General features: G+C 42.2%; 1 protein-coding gene across 4 annotated transcripts in view; it reads left to right on the top strand.

Moving 5' to 3' along the window:
• LOC132341415 (mothers against decapentaplegic homolog 4-like) overlaps positions 1-21,663 on the top strand; it is a 36,689-nt gene extending 15,026 nt beyond the window's left edge. For 2 of the 4 annotated variants that reach the window (XM_059872961.1, XM_059872959.1), the window contains exons 8-11: positions 2,429-2,612; positions 3,551-3,719; positions 4,881-5,019; positions 13,772-21,663. In XM_059872961.1, the coding sequence (XP_059728944.1) occupies positions 2,429-2,612; positions 3,551-3,719; positions 4,881-5,019; positions 13,772-13,986 (707 nt within the window). In that variant the 3' untranslated portion in view covers positions 13,987-21,663. Of the gene's footprint in view, positions 1-2,428; positions 2,613-3,550; positions 3,720-4,880; positions 5,020-6,129; positions 11,183-13,771 lie in introns of those variants that run through there. The other 2 variants (XM_059872963.1, XM_059872960.1) reach the window with 1 other exon arrangement.
• Positions 21,664-22,075: the final 412 nt, after the last annotated feature.

The raw sequence follows: 22,075 nt of genomic DNA, 5'->3' as shown, positions 1-22,075 counted from the left end.
GTCCAGTCATTTCTTGAATGCTTTCAGGAATTATGACTCCACCACCTCGCTGGATGTCCCATTCCAATGTTTAACCACCCTTTCAATGAAGAAATTTTTCCTAATATCCAATCTAAACCTCCCCCAGCGCAACTTGAGGCAATTTCCTCTTGTCCTATCACCTGTTATTTGGGAGAAGAGACTGACCCCCACCTGTCTAAAACCTCCTTTCAGGTAGTTGTAGAGAGCGAGGTCTCCCCTGAGTCTTCTTCTCTCCAGGCTAAACATCCCCAGCACCCTCAGCTGCTCCTCATAGGACTTGTGCTCCAGACCCTTCACCAGCTCTGTTGCCTTTCTCTGGACACGCTCCAGCACCTCAATATCTTTCTTGCAGTGAGGGGCCCAAAACTGGACACAGGATTTGAGGTGTGTCCTCACCAGCGCTGAGTACAGAGGGACAAGCATCTCCCTGGTCCTGCTGCCCAAACTAATCCTGATACTGGCCAGGATGCCATTGGCCTTCTTGGCCACATGGGCACATTGCTGGCTCATGTTCAGCTAGCTATCAACCAACACCCCAAGGTCCTTTTCTGTCAGACAGCTTTCCAACCACACCACTCTTCTTTGAGCCTGTAGTACTGCATGGGGTTATTGTAACTGAAGTGCAGGACACACCCAGCACTTGGCCATATTGAACCTCATACTGTTGGCCTTGGCCCATTGATCCAGCCTGTCCAGATCCCTCTGCAGAGCCTTCCTACCCTCCAGCAGATCAACACTCCCGCCCAACTTAGTGTTTTCTGTGAACTTACTGAGGGTGCACTCGATCCCCTCTTCCAATCAATATCGATAAAGATATTAAACAGGGCTGGCCCCAATACTGAGCCCTGGGGAACCCCACTAGTCACTGGCTGCCAAGTGAATGTGGCACCATTTACCACCATGCTTAGGGCCCAGCCATCCAGCCAGTTTTTAACCTAGCGAGGAGTGTACCTGTCCAAGCCATGGGCTGCCAGCTTTTCCAGGAGTATGCTATGGGAGACAGTATCAAAGGCTTTGCTGAAGTCCAGGTAGACATAGTAGCTCCTTCCAACTACCATCTTTCTTTCATAGCCAATTTTTTAAACAGTAGGAGTTAAAAGGCACCACTTGGCTATTAAAACATGCCATTTTGTTCTGCTCCCTTGCTTAATACTTCCTTGTTTTAGCCTGTACCTGACTGTGTGCAGACAAGGTCACTATGTGATCTTTGCTTTTTCTCCTGTTGCTCTACTTTGCAAATCTGGTTTGCTTTGCAGGGAGGATAGAGAAAACTGACTTCAGTTAGGATAGGAGGTAATTACTCCTATCTTAAACCAGATCTGTTTCAAAGTTAGTTTCTGCTAGCCTAGCCATGAATAGGCATATATGTATTACTTCTTTATGCTAAAGCTATAGTCATAAAGTGCAGGAATGCAGATGGCTTGCAAAATCTTACTGGAATTATAAACTGTACAAAGATTTGTAAGATCTACAAAAAACCCTAGCATTGTGTTGTATCCCACTCCTACATGGAAAGGAGCACCCAATGTTTGTAGATGCCTGTGGTCAGAAAATAATGGCAAAAGCCAAAAGGGTCCAAAAAACCCTCACAAAGTTTTATTACTAAACTATGTACTCTGCATGGAAATTGGTATATATTTTTCCCCTTAATAATTATGATGATGCTAATAATAATGATAGAATAAAAATAAAGAGGGGGAAAAATAGAAAAATTAAAGGGAGATCAGAAAGAGAGGAAAGGGGATCACCAGTCCTGGGTCCAGCATCAATACAGATGACAGGGAGTCCTGGGGATGCCACCTAGGCTCTGTGGGGATACCTTCTTATAGGTAATTTTTCCCTGCCCTGGGATTAAGTTCCTCCCTCTTCATGCAAGTGAGTTAGCATGTGCAGTCTGTTCTTCTGGACCTTTCTGGAAATGGGTTGGGGGGATTTGAAGTTCCTTTGGTGGTCTCTATTCCCCTCTATTGGTCTTGCCTGCTCCTTGATTCCACTTCTGAGCTTCCGCTGTATGTTGTGTTGTCACCATGGACCTGAACAGGAAAATTTGCTCCAGAAAGGTGCTGCCATACCTTCATAAGGCCCCCCTTTCCAGGCACATCATGTTCTAACTTGCCTGCTTGAATGGCCATCGGTGTTTGAGCCATAGCAGTGCATCAACTCCTTACTGCCCAGGCTTCTACACACTGATGTGTGCTTTAATAAAAAAGATAAGCCCATGTTCGCTGTAGTATGTCGCAATTTTCTGTGCTAGTAGATGTGTCTTTGTCTATCTGAACTTCCTTTTATGAATGTGCACTCTTAGTCTGAATGACAAATGCAGTTGCAGAAGGCTTGATTGATTGTCTGAATGGGTTTGTTGGGGTTTTTTGTGCCTTTCAGTCAGTTAATTGTATATATTCTTTAGCTCCAGAATATTGGTGCTCAATCGCATATTTTGAAATGGATGTGCAAGTCGGGGAAACATTTAAGGTCCCTTCAAGCTGTCCAATTGTTACTGTTGATGGATATGTGGATCCTTCTGGAGGAGACCGTTTTTGCCTGGGCCAGCTTTCCAACGTGCATAGAACAGAAGCCATTGAGAGGGCAAGGTATTCTGCAGATCCCAAAATCTCCAGATGTCTGTGGTATTTAAAAATATTTTGGTTTGCCTTCAGTGTGTGTCTCTCTTTTGAAATCACAAGTATGGTATGTTTCTTTGAACTGAATTAACTCTACCAGAGTAATTTTTTCTAGGCCGTTCCTGTAACACATTCAAAATGTGAACTGTGTGACAAAGCCCTTCAGAGCTTTGCAGTAGTAGCATGTTGCTTTTCATTGCTTTCAAAGGCTGTGCCTTCAAGGATAAAATTAGCAACTCGTGCCATTATATATGCAAACTGAATATTAGTTCTTCACACTAGAGAGTGATGTGAGAATAACTGCAATATATAGATTTGTCAAAGGAGCAAAGGAAGGTTGATAGAGAGCTAGTTGGATTTTCATTCATTCTCACCATGCACATGCTATGCTTTGATGTGGAACTGAAGCATTCTTTCAATTTTTTTTTTTCCACTCCTTTGAACCAAAAAGGAAGAAAATTATTCCATGTCTTCAGAAATGTTGCATTGTGACAATCAAAATGCTAGATTGCTATAATGTGATCCAAACAAACATACAGTTCTGCATTAAAATGTGGCTTTGTACTTGTACTTGATTGACTTTCTATTCTAGAATACTTGTGGGAACTGAGTGTATTTGGTATCCCAATTATGTATTGTTAATGACTGAGGTAGTTGCAACTCAAATATCATTGCTTCTGCATTCTGTGTTTCTCATAGATCTTTGCATGGTATTACAGATTTTTTATTTTATTTTTTTTTAGTTTAAAGATTTTGCATAACAAATGCTAACTTACACCTAAGATAATAACTACAATTTCAAGTCCTTGTATGAGCAGAGTGCTGGAGAACTGTTTATGGTTTTTTTAGGAAAGGTCTGATTTATAGTATATATATACAGATGCATTGGATCTGTTTTTCTTTTTAAGGTTGCACATAGGTAAAGGGGTGCAGTTGGAGTGCAAAGGAGAAGGTGATGTGTGGGTTAGATGCCTCAGTGACCATGCAGTCTTCGTTCAGAGTTACTACCTGGATAGAGAAGCGGGGCGTGCACCAGGGGATGCAGTTCACAAGATTTACCCAAGTGCATATATAAAGGTTGGTTTGATGTTTCTAGATGAAAATTGTAGGGGAAATAGTATGTATCTGAGTCCTGTAAATGTTAGAGAAGCTATGAGACACTGAAATTAATGTAACTTGGCTTTGAAAAACCCTAAAAATTTCCATTTGACAAGTCACTTAAGATGACTCTTAAAATTGACTAAACTAAAAGTGTCATCTAGATACTATGAAAGTAACTCATTTTGTATTTTGTCACCAGCAATCTCGATAGCAGTTTTTTGTATTTTTAGTCTTACAGGTTTAAATTAATTGCTACTAAAATTTTTAGCATAGGTTATCTGTTTCTTTACTTTCTCTCTCCAAAACAGGGAAAGTTGGGAAATTTTGTATAAATGTAGTAGAAGTGTATGTTAAAGTGCATGTTAGTGTTATGCACATGAAGTGATCCAGAGGTCACAGAACATTGCATGGAAACAAATTATTTTGAGGATGTTCTTACTTAGATGTGCCTCTGCCAGACTTGAAACTTTATTAAGGACAAGTCACACTTGTAAAAATACATTTTTTAAATTAAACTGCTTGAAGTTTGCATTGATTTTTTTACAAGCTTTCTAGTATGAGAACAGAGTTCCTGTGTATATATATTAGTGCTAAAGCTGATCACGAAGATATAAAATACCACCAACCTGAAACCTAGCTGCTGAAACTTCAGGCCTGTCAATTATTGGTATTTCTTTTAAATAGACTAACACATTTCAGTAAAATGATGAAGAATAAAGTCTGACAAAGTGAAGATGGACTTGTTGGCATCCATTTTTATTTATATGCCTCTTTTCTTGAAGTACTGGGATTTAAAAGTTAGTATTTTATTAGTCTGTAGTATCCTTCACACTTTGATCGTGCAGTCAGTCCCACATATGATACTTCTGTAGCCTGCTCAGTTCAGCCAAGTTCTGGTAGTGCCAGTGGCAGTAATGGCATATAAGAAAAGTCTCTAAGAATCAGCTTTAATGGATTATTTCTGTTAGAAATTAAACTAGTCAGGGAAGGTTTGCTTTTACCCAAGTGTATGGAGAGACTGTACAAGTTGCTTTGGGAGAGTAGAGAGGTCCAGATTATTGGGGCTGGGAGTTGAGAAATTCTTTTCTTTATTGCTTTTGGTAAGTCTAATAGTTCAATATATATATATTTTTTAAGGTGTTTGATTTACGCCAGTGTCATCGTCAGATGCAACAGCAGGCTGCCACAGCCCAAGCTGCTGCTGCTGCTCAAGCTGCAGCAGTAGCAGGAAACATCCCCGGACCAGGATCAGTAGGTGGAATAGCCCCAGCCATTAGTAAGTGCATTAACTTCTTGGTTTCCTTTTTTCCTTACCTGAAAACAAATAACACAGCTTTCCCTCATAACAGCACCCACCCACTGCCCCTGCAACAGTACAGATAGACTTGGAATGAAATAGCAGGATTGGGGTAAGGTGGGGCTGGGATGGCATTTTGTTAAGTCTGTATTAATTCACTTTGTACCCATTCCACGCACCATTTTTCATTCTGTAGTCTTCAGGGAATGTTGGATACGGAAGTGGCTGCTTATTGTACTGCAAGAAGTGTTGCAGTATGACAGAAAGCATGTTATATACAAGGTCAAATAGCATAACTATTACTTTAAACAGAGATACTTTTGGCTGCTTGGATCCAAGCTCATAAAAATATTACTCAAAACAATAGGGATTACTTGGCAACAAAGTCCTTGACTATGTTTAGGAAGACTTAAGATCCTTGAGAAGAGGAAGAAGAGAGTGTGAGGGTGGGGTTTTTTGTGGTTGGATTGTTTTTGTTTGTAAGTACTTTTAAAAGTGGAAGCACTTACATGTCTCAGGCTGCTTTATGTGCCATAGTGTTTTCTGTATTCCTTGTATTGCTACATGGCTCTTTCCAGCTATCTTACAAATTGCTGAAGGCATCTTGGAGAAATGTGTTTAACTTTTGTCTTAGCCATAGTTGGCGATTTGAAGTTTGCTAGCAGTATTCATCTTTTTATTACATGTAAGTAGTGTTGTTTGTTAATCCAGCTTCCTGCAGGTGGTCAGTCTGATTTCCTATGCTGAAAATGCAGCATTTGGCAAACATCAAGAATAAGTGTATTTTTACATCTACATAAGGGTTACGTATATTGTATCACATAAGACATTGGGTGTCATCCTATCTGCTTTATTATAGAGTTTTATATTTCAGCACCCTTCCAAGATTGCAGAATGATGAAAAAAAAATTAATTTTAAAAAACGCAAATTAATTGCTGCATTCATTATAGCAGAGATCTAGAAATATGGACTGGCCTTGGCTGTGGTGAAAGGGAATTGTATGTAAAGCAAAAGCCAAGCAAACGGGAATGGCTTAATAAACATGATAAAAGAACATGTCTGAACACTTACTTGAAACTTCTGTTTAGGTTTGTCAGCTGCTGCTGGAATTGGTGTAGATGACCTTCGACGCTTATGCATACTCAGGATGAGTTTTGTAAAAGGTTGGGGACCTGATTACCCAAGGCAGAGCATCAAAGAGACACCATGCTGGATTGAAATTCACTTACATCGTGCCCTCCAGCTTCTAGATGAAGTACTTCATACCATGCCTATTGCAGACCCACAGCCTTTAGACTGAGATCCCTCTGCTGCACTGCTACAGGCCATTATATTGTGAGGATGATGGATTGTAAAATACAGTACTGTTTATAACCTGAAGATATAATTTACGTTTGTTCTACTTAATCTTCTAAACCCAGGTTTTAAAAATGTGTTTGCCATCTTGCTCTAAGCAGAAAGAAATGAACATGCAGAATTAGGATTTCAGTTTTTTTCAGAACTTGTCATAATACAGGGCTTAAGGTGAAAGGTAAATGCCTTATAGAGACTTTATAGTATTGGGTTTGTTCCCTTTGAAACTTTCCTTCTCTATTATGGCATCTTGGTCATAAGTCTCACAGGAGCCTTTTGTATGCAGAATATATATTATATATATATTTATATCTGAAAATTCCTTCTACTAGTTACAAACATTTACCTTGTAGCAGCTTTTAAGTTCCAGCTGATTTGTGATGTTCTTTTTAGGGAACAATAGTTAACAGAAGACTATTATTTTTTGACAATCTTGTTATGATTTTTCCAGATTAAAATGTAGAGGCTGCCAAAAAGTGAGGGGATGAGACATATGTTGTTGGCACTGATTAAAAATGGCAAGGAAAAGAAATGTGGCTTTTCCTTCACTATTTTTTTAAGAAGATATCTTAGATTTTTATTTATATAGACAGGTGAGTTTTAAAACACTAAAGAAAATGGATACTTTCAGTGCTGACACTCAAATAACATGAAATACCTAGTCTGCAAAGTTGCCCCTGAAATTGCGTAACAAGCACCTAATGGAAGGAACATATTTTCATAATTACTATTGACTTCTATGATTTTACTCAACTAAAATTTGGCAGGTATTTAAAGAAGTTGCATGACTCTTTTTACTTGCATATACCATTAAATCATGTATAATATTACATCAATATTTAGGATTCAGTTTTTGTATCTGTTCACCATTTCCACTCAGGGCAGGATGGCAAACTTGTTTTTTATAGCTCTTGGTTATTTTAAGCCCTATGCCATCAATGGCCGTATCAATTGGCAATGACTTTATATAGATAATTTAGAGTAAAAAAACCTGCAAATGTATTCTCTGTATGACAGATACAATGTGTATGCTTTCTCTCTAGCTAATAGTATAAATAAAATTATGAAAATCCTGATTTTTATAAATTTAGTTTGCTTATATAATGTAATTCTGCATCTTGAAACCATTGATCTTGAGCGATGGATTCCTTTCCTTTGCAAAACCTGCAGCAGCCAATAGTGGTAGGAATTTTTGTTGGTTTAAATTTGCCAGGAACAAGTCCAATTTTTCTTACTTCCACTGCTTCTCAATAAAAGTGTGTCCTGAGGATATATCTTTTTGACTGTTTGGGGTATGGAGAGAGAGCAGAAATTCCTTCTTTTTTAGCATGTGTGTAGGGAGTTGGAGCTTAATTAAACAGGCTTAGAAGGACATACACTGAAGTTCTTCAAGTGCTGCAGGTTCGGTCTGCCTGCTGTGCTGAGCTGACCTGGCAAAACAGCTGGAGTGGTTAACAGAAGTCTTGGAAGAGATTATTTAAAAGCTTTTGGACAAGTTTCTTGCATAGTTTCCGAAATCTATAGAGGGCTGTGCCAAAGGGTTTAGTTATTGCTTCTCCCATATGCTGGAATTTTTATTAAGTCAGCAGTCATTGTTTCTCTTAAGTGTGGAGGTACAGAAGACAGATGATCTGGGAGTAATGGCCAGAAATGGATCCATTTTCTCTGTATTTTCACTAACAGCGCTGTCTTCTTCAGACTAACTTCTAATGAGATCACTTTTTCTTTTGACATATGTGGCAACTTCTTGATGTATGGGAAAATAGTGTTTGCTTTCCTCATGGCCTTTAGTTTAACACCTTTTTCATTTTTCTTTCTCTCCCAAGTGATCTATTTTGTTTGCAAAGCAAGCTGCTTCACTGTCTTGAGGAACACTCAGTAGAGGATTCAGACCACATCCTCAGAGAAGCTTATTAACCGGCAGCTTGGTTACGCTTTATCCACAACAGAAACCTTGATTTGGGGGAAGAAATTAAAAGCCTGACTACATGTTTTTATTGCCAGCCTCCCTATTAGATTATCTACCCTGTGCTTACTGCTGGGTTAAAGGTGCCTCAGTGTTTGGAAAGTATGTAACCTTCTGACTGATGAATTGTTTATAACAGGCTGTTCATTTGATTAGGAGTCCATGAGCTTACTCCCTATTTAACTTTGTGGCTTTGCAAGGTGTTTTTATTGATGGATGACTGATCTGTATATGACTGCTTCACGGACAACTTTCTGTACCAGTTGCTTCTGCTTTGATTATGCCAAACTTTGATAAAATAGTGAAAGATTGCTTCCACCTGTTGGTGTATTGGCCTGTACTATGGTCTGAAAGAATTCAACTTTTAAGAATAGTTTTCTTTGCAGATGTTTTGCAAGTCTCCTAAAGTCTGCACCTGCAGTGTAGTATTTAGATGGCCCAAAATGTTTGGAATAGAACAACAAAATAATGTCAGATGAGTTTATCAAAAACAAGAAATTGCAGGCTCCACGTCAGGAGAAATCTGAGCATTGTGTGAGGCAGTACAAATACTGAAAAGGCATTCATCTTCTCTACCAGGCAGTTTCTGATAAGATGCTGTTGTAAATGTTAAAGGTCAAAATGAGAGAATCTCATTTTTATTTCTTAATATGCATTTAACTTAATTTTTTGTACTTTTATGACAAGGCATAAAAGGTAGTGCATAATGGATTAGAAACCCTTCAGTGGCTGCACACTGAATCTTTGAGTCTTGCATTTGTCTTTTTCTGAGAGTTGAAGAACGACAGCTACTCGATAGCCATGATGACCCCTATACATGCAGCAGGCAGGAATGTCAACGATGCCAAAATTGTGTCTCCTTCAGCTCTGAATGTTTCAAATTCAACAAGTATTTTTTCAGCTAGCAATCTCCTGCTTGCAATCCTGTTCCCTTGTCTGCTCTGCTTAGTTCTTTTAATGAAGTAATTACCTCTGTGTTTCTTACCCTTGATTATGTGCTCCTCAAAAAACACATTGTGCTGAAATACTATGTAATTTCACTTCATATACTGGTGAGCTGGGATTAACATCAGAAGGTTTAGATTGCTTTATCTGTGTTACTGTTAGTTTTGAAAGCGAGGGCATTTAAGGTTAACATGGTAGAGATGTAGGAGAGAAAAGCTTTTCTCTGGAATGGTTTAAAAATACTTAATTCTACAGGAATCCCTTGGAAGGAGCCATAACCGCTAAACAGTGGTGGTTGAAACTGGTTGTTCCTTTCATCACTTTTCTGGGCTTGATGAGAATGATGTGCTCAGAGACCTGGAGCCACTGGCTGTGATATAAACCACTTCATTTACAGCTCTGGCCTACTGAAGACCTGGGAAGTACCCTTCTGCTTTCTAGGGAGGAACCTACACTGCAAACAAGACAATGGTCTCCCCCAGTCACCAAACAGGTCTGTAGCAGCAGTACTCATCGAACCTGTGTCCAACTCCTGTGCCTTACCTTTGAGACCATCTTCTCGTAACACTTCTGATGACAGCATTGTCTCTGTGTGGCTCAGGAACAACTGCCTCTGTTCTTTTACTAAGAACCATTACAAAATTTGTATACCAGTGTATATAGGAGGGGCTTCTGCCTGTAAACCCTTTAAATGTTATGTCTTGATAATGGTCTTTATTGAGGCGTCTTTAATCTCTTCTTTGAAGAGTTAGTGCTTTAGAAAGGACTGTCTTCTCAATTTGCATTTTTACTCTGTTACACAGAGTGACTGGGTTTACTGGTCACTTTAATGCAACTGATTAAAGACAGCCACGTGGATCTTCATCTAAGTGAGATTCAGACTTCATTTAAGAAATCCTCTTTCCTCCCCCCCCTCCTCTCAGGTCCCATGCTAATTAACATCTGCTCTATAAAATTCTAAGATGCTTAGTTGTCAGGTATTTTTAAGGATGCAGTTTTGGAGAGGTTACCTTCTTTTGGTTTTTGAAAGACTTTAAAAGCTATGGTCTTGCCTGGTCCTGCTGATAACAGGAGTATTTCTATGACTGGTATCAGGTTTTTGAGGACCATGGCATTGTTCTTGGGACTAAGACTTGCAAGTTGCCTGTCATAGGCATGTGTGTGAACCAGCTTTGTGCTCATGCTTCTAACCTCTAATGCACTTTGGTCCTGGACAGGGAAACAAAAATGGAAAGTGCTTCTCTACCAGCCCTAGGGGCTGGATGATGAACGCCTCCTTTTATTATGTCATTCACTTTCAAAACACTCTTCTTGATTGTGTGTTTCTGAAAATTATCTAAGGCGTGTGACTCAAAGCTACTGCACATGATACTGCTGACGTCCCCAAGAACTGACTTGACTTTTCAGCAACGTGAAAGTTTCACTTGGTGGGACCTCGTGAAAGCAGAACTACTGTCAACAATATCTCAAGAGGTTTTGACACTGTTGGCTGCTGTTGTGCCTTTTGGGTGATACATCGCTCCTAAATTTGCAGGACTTGTATAAGTTCACCAAAACCACATAGCACTTTCTTGCTCCTGTATCTTTCTGGTGAAGTTTTGTAACAGGACAAAGTGATTCAGCTGGATTGACAGCTGCGAAGTACCCACAATCCAAAACCTGCTGTGAGAGGGGTTTTTTTGAGCATGAAAGCCTAGTTAAGCATTTCTTCTTTCAGCCATTGCCTTTTGATAAGCGGTCAACAGAATTCCCAGTAGTTCCTTTGTAGCTTACTGTATGTTTTTCATTCAACCAAGTTTGTGGATAATATACTGTAGTTAACTTTCCTGAAATTCTGTTACAGACTATGTTTTTGATTAAAAAAGGTAAAGATTCAAGTCTTTGGCTTCTTTATTTCATTCAGTGAAAAGCTTTTATCCTGTTTCTGGTCATCTGTCGGAGCTGCTAGCTGCGGTCTTGAACTGTCTAAGGGCTAGGGGAGCTTGCTGGAGCAGAGCTGTGATTCCAGAGGGTCCCTCCTCAGAGTCCCATGTCAGATACTTGGGTACAACTAGTATCAAACCCAAAGCCAAGGTCAGTTTCCAGTGTAGAAATGTCTCTGGGTGCCTGGAGGTGTGCAGATACCAGTCTGCCTTAAGCTGGTGGGGCACAACAGTTCTGTGGGTGTTAATATTAATGGAAATTGCCTCATTTAAGCTGCCAGCCAAGCTGTGTGTGTGGGTCTCAGAGGAAGGACCAGAGATCAGAATGAGTGCCAGGTGTGGGTGAGTGATTGTGATCCCATGTTAAAAGTTGCACAGGAGCTCTACTCCACCTGCTCCTGCAGTCAGGCTGCAAAACTCTTCCCAATAAATGAATCAAATACCAACCACCACAAGTCATGCAATGTAGGAATAAAGCAGGAGGCAGGTGATGTGTCTGTAATGCTCTGTGTCTTCTCATCTCCATAAGCAGCTGTAAAATAAAATGAAGCCACAGGGGCTAGCTTCTTAGCCGGATAGCTGATCCCTCGTAGGGTAAGCGCCCCAGGCAAGCAGTCTTAAGGCCGGATACCTCAGCCCTATGGAGGCTGGGGTGCCCTAGGCCAGACTGCGGCACAGCCGTGACCCCTAGCAAGCTTAGTGATTGTCAGCTCTTAGTGGAAATTAGCTCTTTTATGATTTCAGCTCTTAGCTTGCTTGTAGGGGCTGTGGCTGGCCGTGGCTTCTGGAAGGCAGACGAAAAATGAGAGAGGAGAAGGCGGCCAAGTGTTCCACGATGGTTTATTCTGAGGGTCTCGCGAAGGGTCTTGAAGCTGCTCTTCTAAAGAAATGGGCCAAGACAGCCTCTTTTATAGGGTTAGGGAGGATTGAAAACTGACCAATTGTAAGGGTTAGGGAAACTAGCCTATGGGGTCACAGAGAGATAAGCAGGCCTGGAGGACCAGAGTGAGGACTCCTGGTTCAATTCCTATGACTCAGCAAATACCTATCTCTAAACATCCCTCCACGGAGCTGTAGCCGGCCCTGCGCCTGCTACAAGCAGCTGCATCCCAGGGGGAGAAAAAGGGAAAAAACATATACCAACTGTCTTAGTTTGAAAGACAGGTATCTGCCAAGGAAGGCAGGAACCTCCCTTGGAAATGGAAAATATGACCCCCTTCCCTCCAAATTATTATAATTTTGAAATTAAGGGGCTTTCAGGCAAAGATATTGGAAAAGGAATAACAGTTCTTTACCTATATATATGTGTATAACAAGGCAAACAAACAACAATAATGGCAGCAACAACAAACAAAAACAGAAACCCAGTAACAGGCTTCTCTCAGCTGTCAGGCACTTTCCCCCTTGGTGTAATTATGGTCACAGCTGGCAGCGATGCTGGTGGCTCCCAGCTGGGCAGGGCAGGTGCCATGATTCCCCCACAGCTGCAGAGGCCGCTGTGGTGCGAACTCAGCCATCCCTTCACACAATAATGGCGAACGAGCTGGTGGAAGAGATAGAAAAGGGGCTTCCTTTACAAACCCCTAGGGGCAGTCTCAATGCCCCTCCAGATGGTGAAATGAGCTGTAGCAGAAACCTTTGAAGCAGCAAGCTGGAATGGCAGTCAAGCAGACCCAGGGTGACAAAGTGTAGCAGAGACTCCAGGGCCATGCCAGAAGCTGCAGGGTGTCCAGATGTCAGGTTAAAAGGTAGCAAGAAGCCCTGAAGCAGTGGCAGAGAACAGCAGGGCTGGACAGGGAATCACTCCCCTGGGTAGCTCACTGGCAATGGCAGGTCCTGGGGTCGGGCTGTGCAGAGTGGGCAGCCGCGTTAGGGGATGGGGTGCTCCCGGGTCCCGGCATGGCACACACTGGCTCTGGGCTCCCAAGCAGCAGAGAAGCAGGCCAGTAACCTCCAGTTACAGTGCCAAAGGAAAAGAAAAAAACCTGGGCAAAACCCACATGGCAACAGTATCTCTTGTCAGAGGGATCGTGCTGTGTGGCCGCTGAGACGAATTGCCCCACTGGAAGGAAGCAACCCCCCTTCGCCCCCAAGTCTCGCAGGAATTTCAGGCTCTCACACATCACAATACTCAGGGAGCCAGGGGGAAGGGGGGTGGGCAGCAACCACCTTGGACACAAAACAAAAACCAAAAACAAACCCCAAAATGGAAATGTGTGGATGTGACAGCCTGGTCAGAGAGCGAGAAAACTAGATAAGTTTTCCCAGAATTGGCCTGAGAGACTTTAGGGAGTTGAAGATAAACAATGATAGCTTATTATTATAATCAACCTTTAAGTATTGTTTTCCTACTCTCTGTTTTCTTGCTTTTCTCAAAGAAGGGCATCTTGTTAATTAGCCAATCAGGTTAAATGTATTAACTGAATGACCAATCAAATCTACCTAGATTGGAACAGCTTATAAACGGAGCAGTTCCAAATATATGGCATGCATGTTATGCCAATCAGCCTTCTGATGAGTCTGTGTCCATTTCTTACTCAACAGCTACATCTGGTGACCCTGACGTGATTTGCATCAGTCAGCCCTTCGTGGATTGCAGGATGGACGAAGGGACGCCTCAGACCCCTGCCAGAACTCTGCCAGGACCCACCGGTGCCTGCGCAACCTGTCCACATCTGGACACCCTCTGTTCCCACAGAGAGGTAACGGCCTTTCCCCACGTCCTCCTGGAAAGGACTGGGATCACGGTTTTGCCCTGATAGCTTTAAAGCTCAGGCAGGAACGAATTCCCCAGCAAAGTGGGCAGTCAGTTTCTCTTGCTGGAGGTTGGGGGCCAGTGTTTTCATGATGGGGAGTCACCTCTCTAGGGAAGAACGCGCAATCGTTTCTGTGTAGAGGACATGATTTCCTTTATTGGAGTCTGTCAGATGAGTCGCTCTGCACTCTGCTTGCCTGGGCCAAATCTCATGACTTTCTGGTAGATATAGAGACTGCTTTTAGTCCGCAATTGTGAGAGGCATTGGGCTACCGGCTCTTGGAAGAAATTACTAATGGGGATTCCACTGTGCCTCGACTCATACCTGTATGGAGACTCCTGTCCTGTGTCTTCAGAGGCCACACCCAGAAGGAAAGTGAATTGGAAATGGGGGCCTCAGAGGCTGACGATGTTGCCTCTGGGGATGCTGACACCCCGGGGGGAGGATTGGAAGGCCAGGCAGCTGCTAGCTTTTCTCCAGCTCCCTGCAGACTGTTGGGAGATGTGGGGACCCCCCTGCAGAACCTATCTCTTGCCTAGAGATTATGTTCTGCTAAAATAGCCTCATCCCTATGATTCTGTGAGACCAACATATCCTCCTCCCACAAAACTGGCACCGCCGAGCACGATAGCCGCGTCCCAGCCATGCCCGGGGGATGGCCCCTCCCTGTTTATGCTGCTTTCAGCCCCTCAACAGCCGCTGGCGGTGCAAGAACTGTTGCTGCTGCACCCAGTCAATCGGCTTTCCCCTGCCCCACTAAGAGCGGCTCGTGAGCTGCTGCAACAGCCGGCCCCGCTCCAGCCACTAGTGATGCCCGCCTATGCTCCACGGGATGCAGCGGACATGTCTGTGGAAGGGGCTAACAGCGGGCCTGTTAGCTAAAGGAGTGAGAAGCAAGAAGCTGATAAGGAGCTCTCTCCAAGGCTGTAACCAAGGAGACCAAGAGAAGTGAGGAACTGAAGAAAGATAAGAAGAGAACTTTACAGCTGGATAAAGTATTTTTAGAAAGTTAGTTGAAGTCACTGTAACTTTTCACCAATAGTGTTATGTTGATTTATTGTGGCCAATAGTTAGGGTAGAAGAAGCATAAACAATTGGAAAGTTTATAAAAGGTCAGCCATGTTCAAGAATAAAGAGTTGCCAACTGAGACTGCTTGTGGTCTCTGGTTTGTGTCATGATCGCCTCAACAACGACATCTGGTGACCCCGACATGATATAACACCATTAAGAACATACTCGGCCTGGACCCATACGGGGTCCTAGCAATTGGAAACTGTGACCCACTGGGACGTAGTGGGGGAGGCAGCGTTGGTGCAGCTGAGAGTGGCAGGTGGAAGCCACAGGGAGGTCCGGACCTGATTTTCTCCTGTCAAGACACCTGGAAGAATGAGCCACCAACTAGTAATAATGGGAAATAATTTATCTAAATACGAAGAGACTGTTTTGGCTACATGGAAAGTTTTGTTAAGAAATAAGGGAAATAATACTTCAGGCTATGCCCTTCATAGTATATTGCTGTGGGCCAAATCACAGGATTTTGGCACTGATCCTGACAGAGCATTTAGTGTTAAAGCATGGAAAAAGGTCGGGGACAGACTGTGGGAAGTTATCCGAGCGGGAGATAAAATTGTTGTCGATCTAGCTGGTACTTGGGGATCTCTCTTTGAGGCATTAAAGGAATGGAAAACAGAGCGAGAACAAGCAGAGTGGGACGTGGATGAAGAATCGTGGCTGATAACAGAAACTGATGGGGGGGATGAGGCAGAGGGGGCTTCTGATGGGGAACTTGGTGAATCTATCCTTGAAGAAAGTCCAGGTGCCATGCAAGTTACCAGGCAGGCTACCAAAGTTTCCGGGAAAGCTGCCAAGGCTTCTGGGAAAGCTGCCAAAACTTCTGGGCAACCTGCCATAGTATCTTCTTATCAGACCCCCAAACCTCTTTATCTCACACCTCCGCCGCAGCTCGCAATGGTGCCTGTATATACTACACAACTACGCCAGTTAGCTGAAATGTCTTTAGCAGAGAAAGAAACCCAGCCATCTGCCCCCCCTCTTCCCTCCGCTCTAGTCTGACCATCTGCCCCCCCGCTTCCCTCTGAGCTGCTTGAACAATCTGCAAGGTCGTATCCTCCGTTACCTGACAGTGACAGCAACAGCGAATCAAGTGATGAGTCGCCCGCAGTAACACCTGAGTTGGGGCAAGGAACTCTTGTCAGTTTACCTTCTAATAGCTCTAGCCTTACAGTCCCATGGACTTTGCCCACATGTCAAGTAACTGTGCTTCCTCGACACTTTCAGTTTTGGGAATATGTTAGGAGGAAAGTAGTTGAAGAAAAGAATTGGGACATGATAGAAAGATTAGGTGCTCCAAGAGTACCTCAGGAGAACAGTGCCAATGTAAATATTGCTTGTGATAACCCTATGGCTTTTCCAGTTTTTAAAGCAGCTCCTGGAACAGGGCAGGATGATAGTCATCACGTCTTTGCCTGGAGGGTTGTGCAAGATCTCCAGTCAAAAGTGGCTCAGTATGGTATTAATTCCTCAGAGGTAATGCAATTAATACATGTAATTAATGCAGATCTGCTTGCACCTTATGACATCATGCATCTTGCTATGATTTTATTCCAGCCAGTACAATATGTTGTATTTCAAGACACTTGGAGGTGAGTGGCTGAGCGCACAGCTTTAACAAATATGCAGCTGCCTCAACACGACCCTCGTCATACTGTGGGTGTTGATGCCTTATTGAGCACTGGGCCTTTTGCTAACCCAGATTTACACACAGGGTGGGATCCTTCAATTTTGGCACAAGCTCAGCAAATTGTCATGAGTGCTTTAATCAAAAGAATGGAAATGGCAGCTCCAAAACAGAGATATGCTACTATTCAACAAGGTATGAGAGAACCATTTTTGCAATTTGTGGAAAAACTTGCTGCAGCTATTGAGAAACAGATAGATGATGAAACTTTGCTACACAGATTGTGTATACAATTGGTTAAAGAAAATGCAAACCCAGACTTCAAAAAGATTATTGATGCTTTACCTGGGGAACCCACATGGCCTGAAATGATTGCTGCTTGCTCAAAAGTTGGTTCAGTCGAGCATAAAATGGCAGCTCTTGCTGCAGTTCTAAGACCTTCAGCGAAATGCTATAATTGTGGACAACAAGAGCACGTAAGGGCACAGTGTAATACCCAGAAAACAACATCTAAGCCAAGTGCAAGCAGTGATGTTGTATGCAATTGTTGTGCTAAATCTGGGCATTATGCTAAAAAATGCAGGAGTAAATATCATGCAAATGGTCAGCTGTTGCTGGGAAACCCAAAGAAGAGCGTGAAGGGGTGCGTGGGGAAACAAATACCCCAACAACCACAGCAGCAAATACAGGCCTTCCCAGCACTGCAAAGCTACCCTTTTGCGAACAATATTCAGGGGCAACAAGTGGGTCCGCAGGGATTGATATACCCACTGCCGACACAGTAACCATTCTGACAAAAGAAATACGCAAAGTGCCCCTTGATGCCCATGGTCTGATAGGATGGGGCTTGAGTGCGTTTTTGATAGGAAGATCAAGAACTACGCTTAGAGGTATTCATGTGCATCTAGGACTTATTGATGCTGATTATTTAGGACAGATTCATGCTATGGTATCCATTGATGACCCTCCTGTCACTATTCAGAAAGGAACTTGCATTGCTCAAATTGTACTTTTTGTGAGTTCTGTTCCAAATGCAGTGGACCGAAGTCGCGGCACAGGAAGTTTTGGATCAACAGGAGTACCTCAAGTGTTCTGGAATGAGAAAGTAACTGAGAACCGTCCAGAAAAGACATGCATCCTCACAGCCAGTGGATATCATCCAGGAACCATATCAGTAACAGGTTTGATTGACACTGGAGCAGATGTCACAATACTCTCGCGACTTTGCTGGGCTCAATCGTGGCCTCTCACTCATGCAAGTTTTGGACTTCTGGGGTTGGGTGGTGCTACAACAGGTGGTTTGTCAGACATTGTAATTAATGTGAAACATCCTGATGACCAACAAGCTAACATCAGATCCTATGTTGCCGATGCTCCTCAAAGTTTGTGGGGACAAAATTGTTTATCTCAATGGGGTGTCAAAACTACTATGGATTTTTAATAGGGTCCACTGTGATGCAGGGCAATGAACGTCCAGTTGTAGCCCTGACATGGTTGACAGATAAACCTGTCTGGGTTGACCAGTGGCCCCTTACTACTGAAAAGCTTACCACCCTGCAAGAATTAGTCACAGAACAATTGCAAGCAGGACATATTGAGGAATCATTCAGCCCCTGGAATACCCCTGTTTTTGTATTAAAAAAGAAATCAGGAAAATGGAGACTTTTACATGATTTACGGCAGATAAATGCTGTAATGGCAACAATGGGAGCTTTACAACCAGGCCTTCCTCCACCTATGATGATTCCACAGGAATGGCAAATAGTTGTCATTGATCTGAAGGATTGTTTTTTCACTATTCCATTGGCTGAGCAAGACAAAGAAAAATTTGCTTTTACTGTGCCTTCCATAAATCATGCTGAACCCAATAAAAGATATAAATGGAGGGTACTTCCCCTAGGCATGAAAAATTTGCCAACTATTTGTCAATGGTTTGTGGCACAGGCCTTGTCAAAAGTGTGGTAGCAATTGCAAAATTGATAACAAACAACAATTATCAGCTCTTAAACAATGTGCAGTGACAAATTTGAAAGCTTTTGGTCTGATCATTGCCCCAGAGAAAGTGCAGGAACACATGCCTTGGAAATACCTAGGTATGTTGGTGACTAACACTCAAGTTATGCCTCAGCCTGTGAAGTTAGACATTGATGTTAAAACTGCTACTGATGTACAGAAATTGGTTGGTTTAATAGGTTGGATTCGATCATATCTAGGCATAACTAATCATCAGATGCAACCATTGTTTGATTTGCTCTCAGGGATCACCTCCTCTACTGATAGGAGGCAATTGACCCCAGCAACAAAAAAAGCCCTAGAAGAAATTGAATTAGCCTTAGCACAAAATTTTTTTAACAGATAGATACCTCTGTTGGTGTTAAATTGTTTATTTTGAAGGACTATGAAATACCATGTGGAATACTGTGTCAATGGAGTGATAATTGGGAAGATCAACTGCATATTCTGGAATGGATATTTTTATTTTTCAGATCTCGGAAAACAGATCCAGGACTTTATGAGCTTTTTGCAGATATTATCATCAAAGGCCGCAGGCGTTGTCATGAGATTTTGGGACAGGACCCTGTGACCATTGTGATACCTGTACAACAGTGGTATTTTGAATGGTGCTTTCAAAATAATCAAGTTGCAATCTGCCTTATCTTGTTTTACAGGCCAAATAAAATACCATTTACCTTCTCATCCTGTTTTAAAACTGACCAAAGAGATTCCTTTTGAAGGGAAACAAATTTGTTCTCCTATTCCAGTGGAAGGTATAACAGGTTTTACAGATGGATCTGGGAAAACCGGAAAAGCAGCTGTGGCTTGGAGAAAGGACGATCACTGGGAATATGAGACAATGATCCAGCAGGGATCTCTTCAATTGGTTGAACTTTGTGCTGTCCTTTTGGCTTTTACTTTATTTCCTGGTTCTGTAAATATAGTTACTGATTCCATTTATGTTGCAAATTTGGTTAAACTTTTAGATCAAGCAGTGTTGTATAATATTCAAGAGAAACCATTGTTTATCATGTTAGTGAAGTTATGGACAGTTATTGGTGCTTGAAAACATCCTTACTTCATCATGCACATTCGCAGCCATACATCATTTCCGGGATTTTTTGTGAAAGGCAATGCCTATGTAGATTCTCTAGTAGCTGCTGCTGCAATCAAAACTGTACCTAATGTGTTGCAGCAGGCAATTTTATCACATCAATTTTTTCATCAGAGTGCTCAAGCTTTACAGCAGCAATTTAAATTGTCTCCTGGTGAAGCAAAATTAATTCTTTCTTCTTGTCCTGACTGTCACATGACTCATGTTACTCACTATTATGGTACTAACCCTAGGGGTCTTTCTGCTTTAGAGGAATGGCAAATTGATGTTACTAAAATGTCAGAATTTGGTCGCTTTAAGTATGTTCATGTCACAGTTGATACTTTTTCTCATGCAATGGTTGCTTCAGCATTCACAGGAGAAAAAACTCATGATGCTATTCGTATTTTTATCATGCCTTTTCTATCCTAGGTGTTCCGTGTCACATAAAAACAGATAATGGCCCAGCATATGCTTCGCAGAAAATGTAAGCATTCTTTTGTGCTTGGGGCATTGAGCATTCAACAGGCATTCCACATGTCCCCACAGGCCAAGCAATCATTGGAAGGGCTCATGGTCTTCTTAAATGTCAGGTTCAAAAACAAAAAGCGGGAATGCAACAGGAGTTGTGATGATGTTCACAGGGGTCCCAGGATAAGGGAAGAGACGAGAAAGTTGACTCTATGTTTCAGAAGGCTGATTTATTATTTTATGATATAAAATATATTAAAACTATACTAAAAGAATAGAAGAAAGGATTTCAGCAGAAGGTTAGTTAAGAATAGAAAAGGAATGAACAACAAAGGTTTGTCTCTGACTGAGACAGTCTGGATAGCTGGACTGTGATTGGCTATTAATTAGAAACAACTAGATGAGACCAATCACAGATCCCCCTGTTGCATTCCACAGCAGCAGATAAGAATTGTTTGCATTTTGTTCTTGAGGCTTCTCAGCTTTTCAGGAGGGAAAAAATCTTAAAGAAAGGTTTTTTCATAAAACATGTCGGTGACAAGGAGTCACCTCAAGTAAGATTAGATAAAGCTGTTTATGTGTTAAACTTTTTGCGTCCCCTACCAGACTCACAGTTATCTCCAATTTTTTACCATTTTTCCTCTTTGAATTCTAAGCAACCAGATTTCTGTAGAAATGTCAAGGTATGGGTCAAGGATTTAATTACTGGTATGTGGTGTGGTCCAGGGGAACTAATAACCTGGGGGAGGGGTTATGCTTGTGTTTTGACAGATAATGTTACTCAATGGGTTCCTGCTCGCTGTATTAAACCCTATCTGGAGTGCGCAGGAAGGGACAGGATGGATGGTTCTGCAGCTGAAGCAGAACGTGCGGATGACACTGGCTAAGACCATCTATCAGGACATGTATTTCATTAGTCTTAAGGATAAAATAGTTAAGAAATGTAAAAAGTACTTATAGATGGATGAAGGACAGGAAAGGTTGTATTAAGAATGGGAATGTTAATTTTGTTGATGGTTGTGATTGTTGTTTTGTGTTTTCCCTGTCTGCTTGGATTTTTGCAAAGGGCCCTGCAAAAATCCATAGCAGCTGTATTTACAGTTCAAAAACAAAAAGGGGGAATTGCGGAAGGGGCTAACAGCGGGCCTGTTAGCTAAAGGAGTGAGAAGCAAGAAGAAGCTGATAAGGAGCTCTCTCCAAGGCTGTCACCAAGGAGACCAAGAGAAGAGAGGAACTGAAGAAAGATAAGAACTCTGCAGTTGGACGAAGTATTTTTAGAAAGTTAGTTAAGTCACCGTAATTTTTCACCAATAGAATTATGTTGATTTATTGTGGCCAATAGTTAAGGTAGAAGAAGCATAAACAATTGGAAAGTGTATAAAAGATCAGCCATGTTCAAGAATAAAGAGTTGCCAACTGAGACTGCTTTATGTCCTGACCGCCTCAACAGTGACACGTCTGTGTTTTGGCCAGCCTTGCCTCACCCAGTGGGATGGCCTTATGCTGTCCCACAAGCTGCTTGGCCCTGCCTGCCGGCCCCGCTTTCCCCCGATTTGCAGAAGCAAACAAACACCACAACTTTTGTGAAAGTTGTAAAGCCGGTATGTTTATTACAGCGCTGGACACATGTGGGAATCATTCCCCTAAAATGACATGCATACCTCTGGGAACTCTAGATCCCCTTTTATCTCCCTCTCAAATACATATGCATGCAATTTCACAATTGGTTCATACATATTCATTCCACTGATTTCATGGGACACTTGCCACTAATTCTTCTTTATCAGAAAGAACTCCTGGGTCAGGTTGCCCTGCTCTGCCTGCCCCCCCCCCC

This window comes from Haemorhous mexicanus, chromosome W (genome assembly GCF_027477595.1).
Source record: "Haemorhous mexicanus isolate bHaeMex1 chromosome W, bHaeMex1.pri, whole genome shotgun sequence".
NCBI lineage: Eukaryota > Metazoa > Chordata > Aves > Passeriformes > Fringillidae > Haemorhous > Haemorhous mexicanus.
Note: the sequence above shows the minus strand (reverse complement) of the source record. Positions and strands in the feature narration are given on the sequence as shown.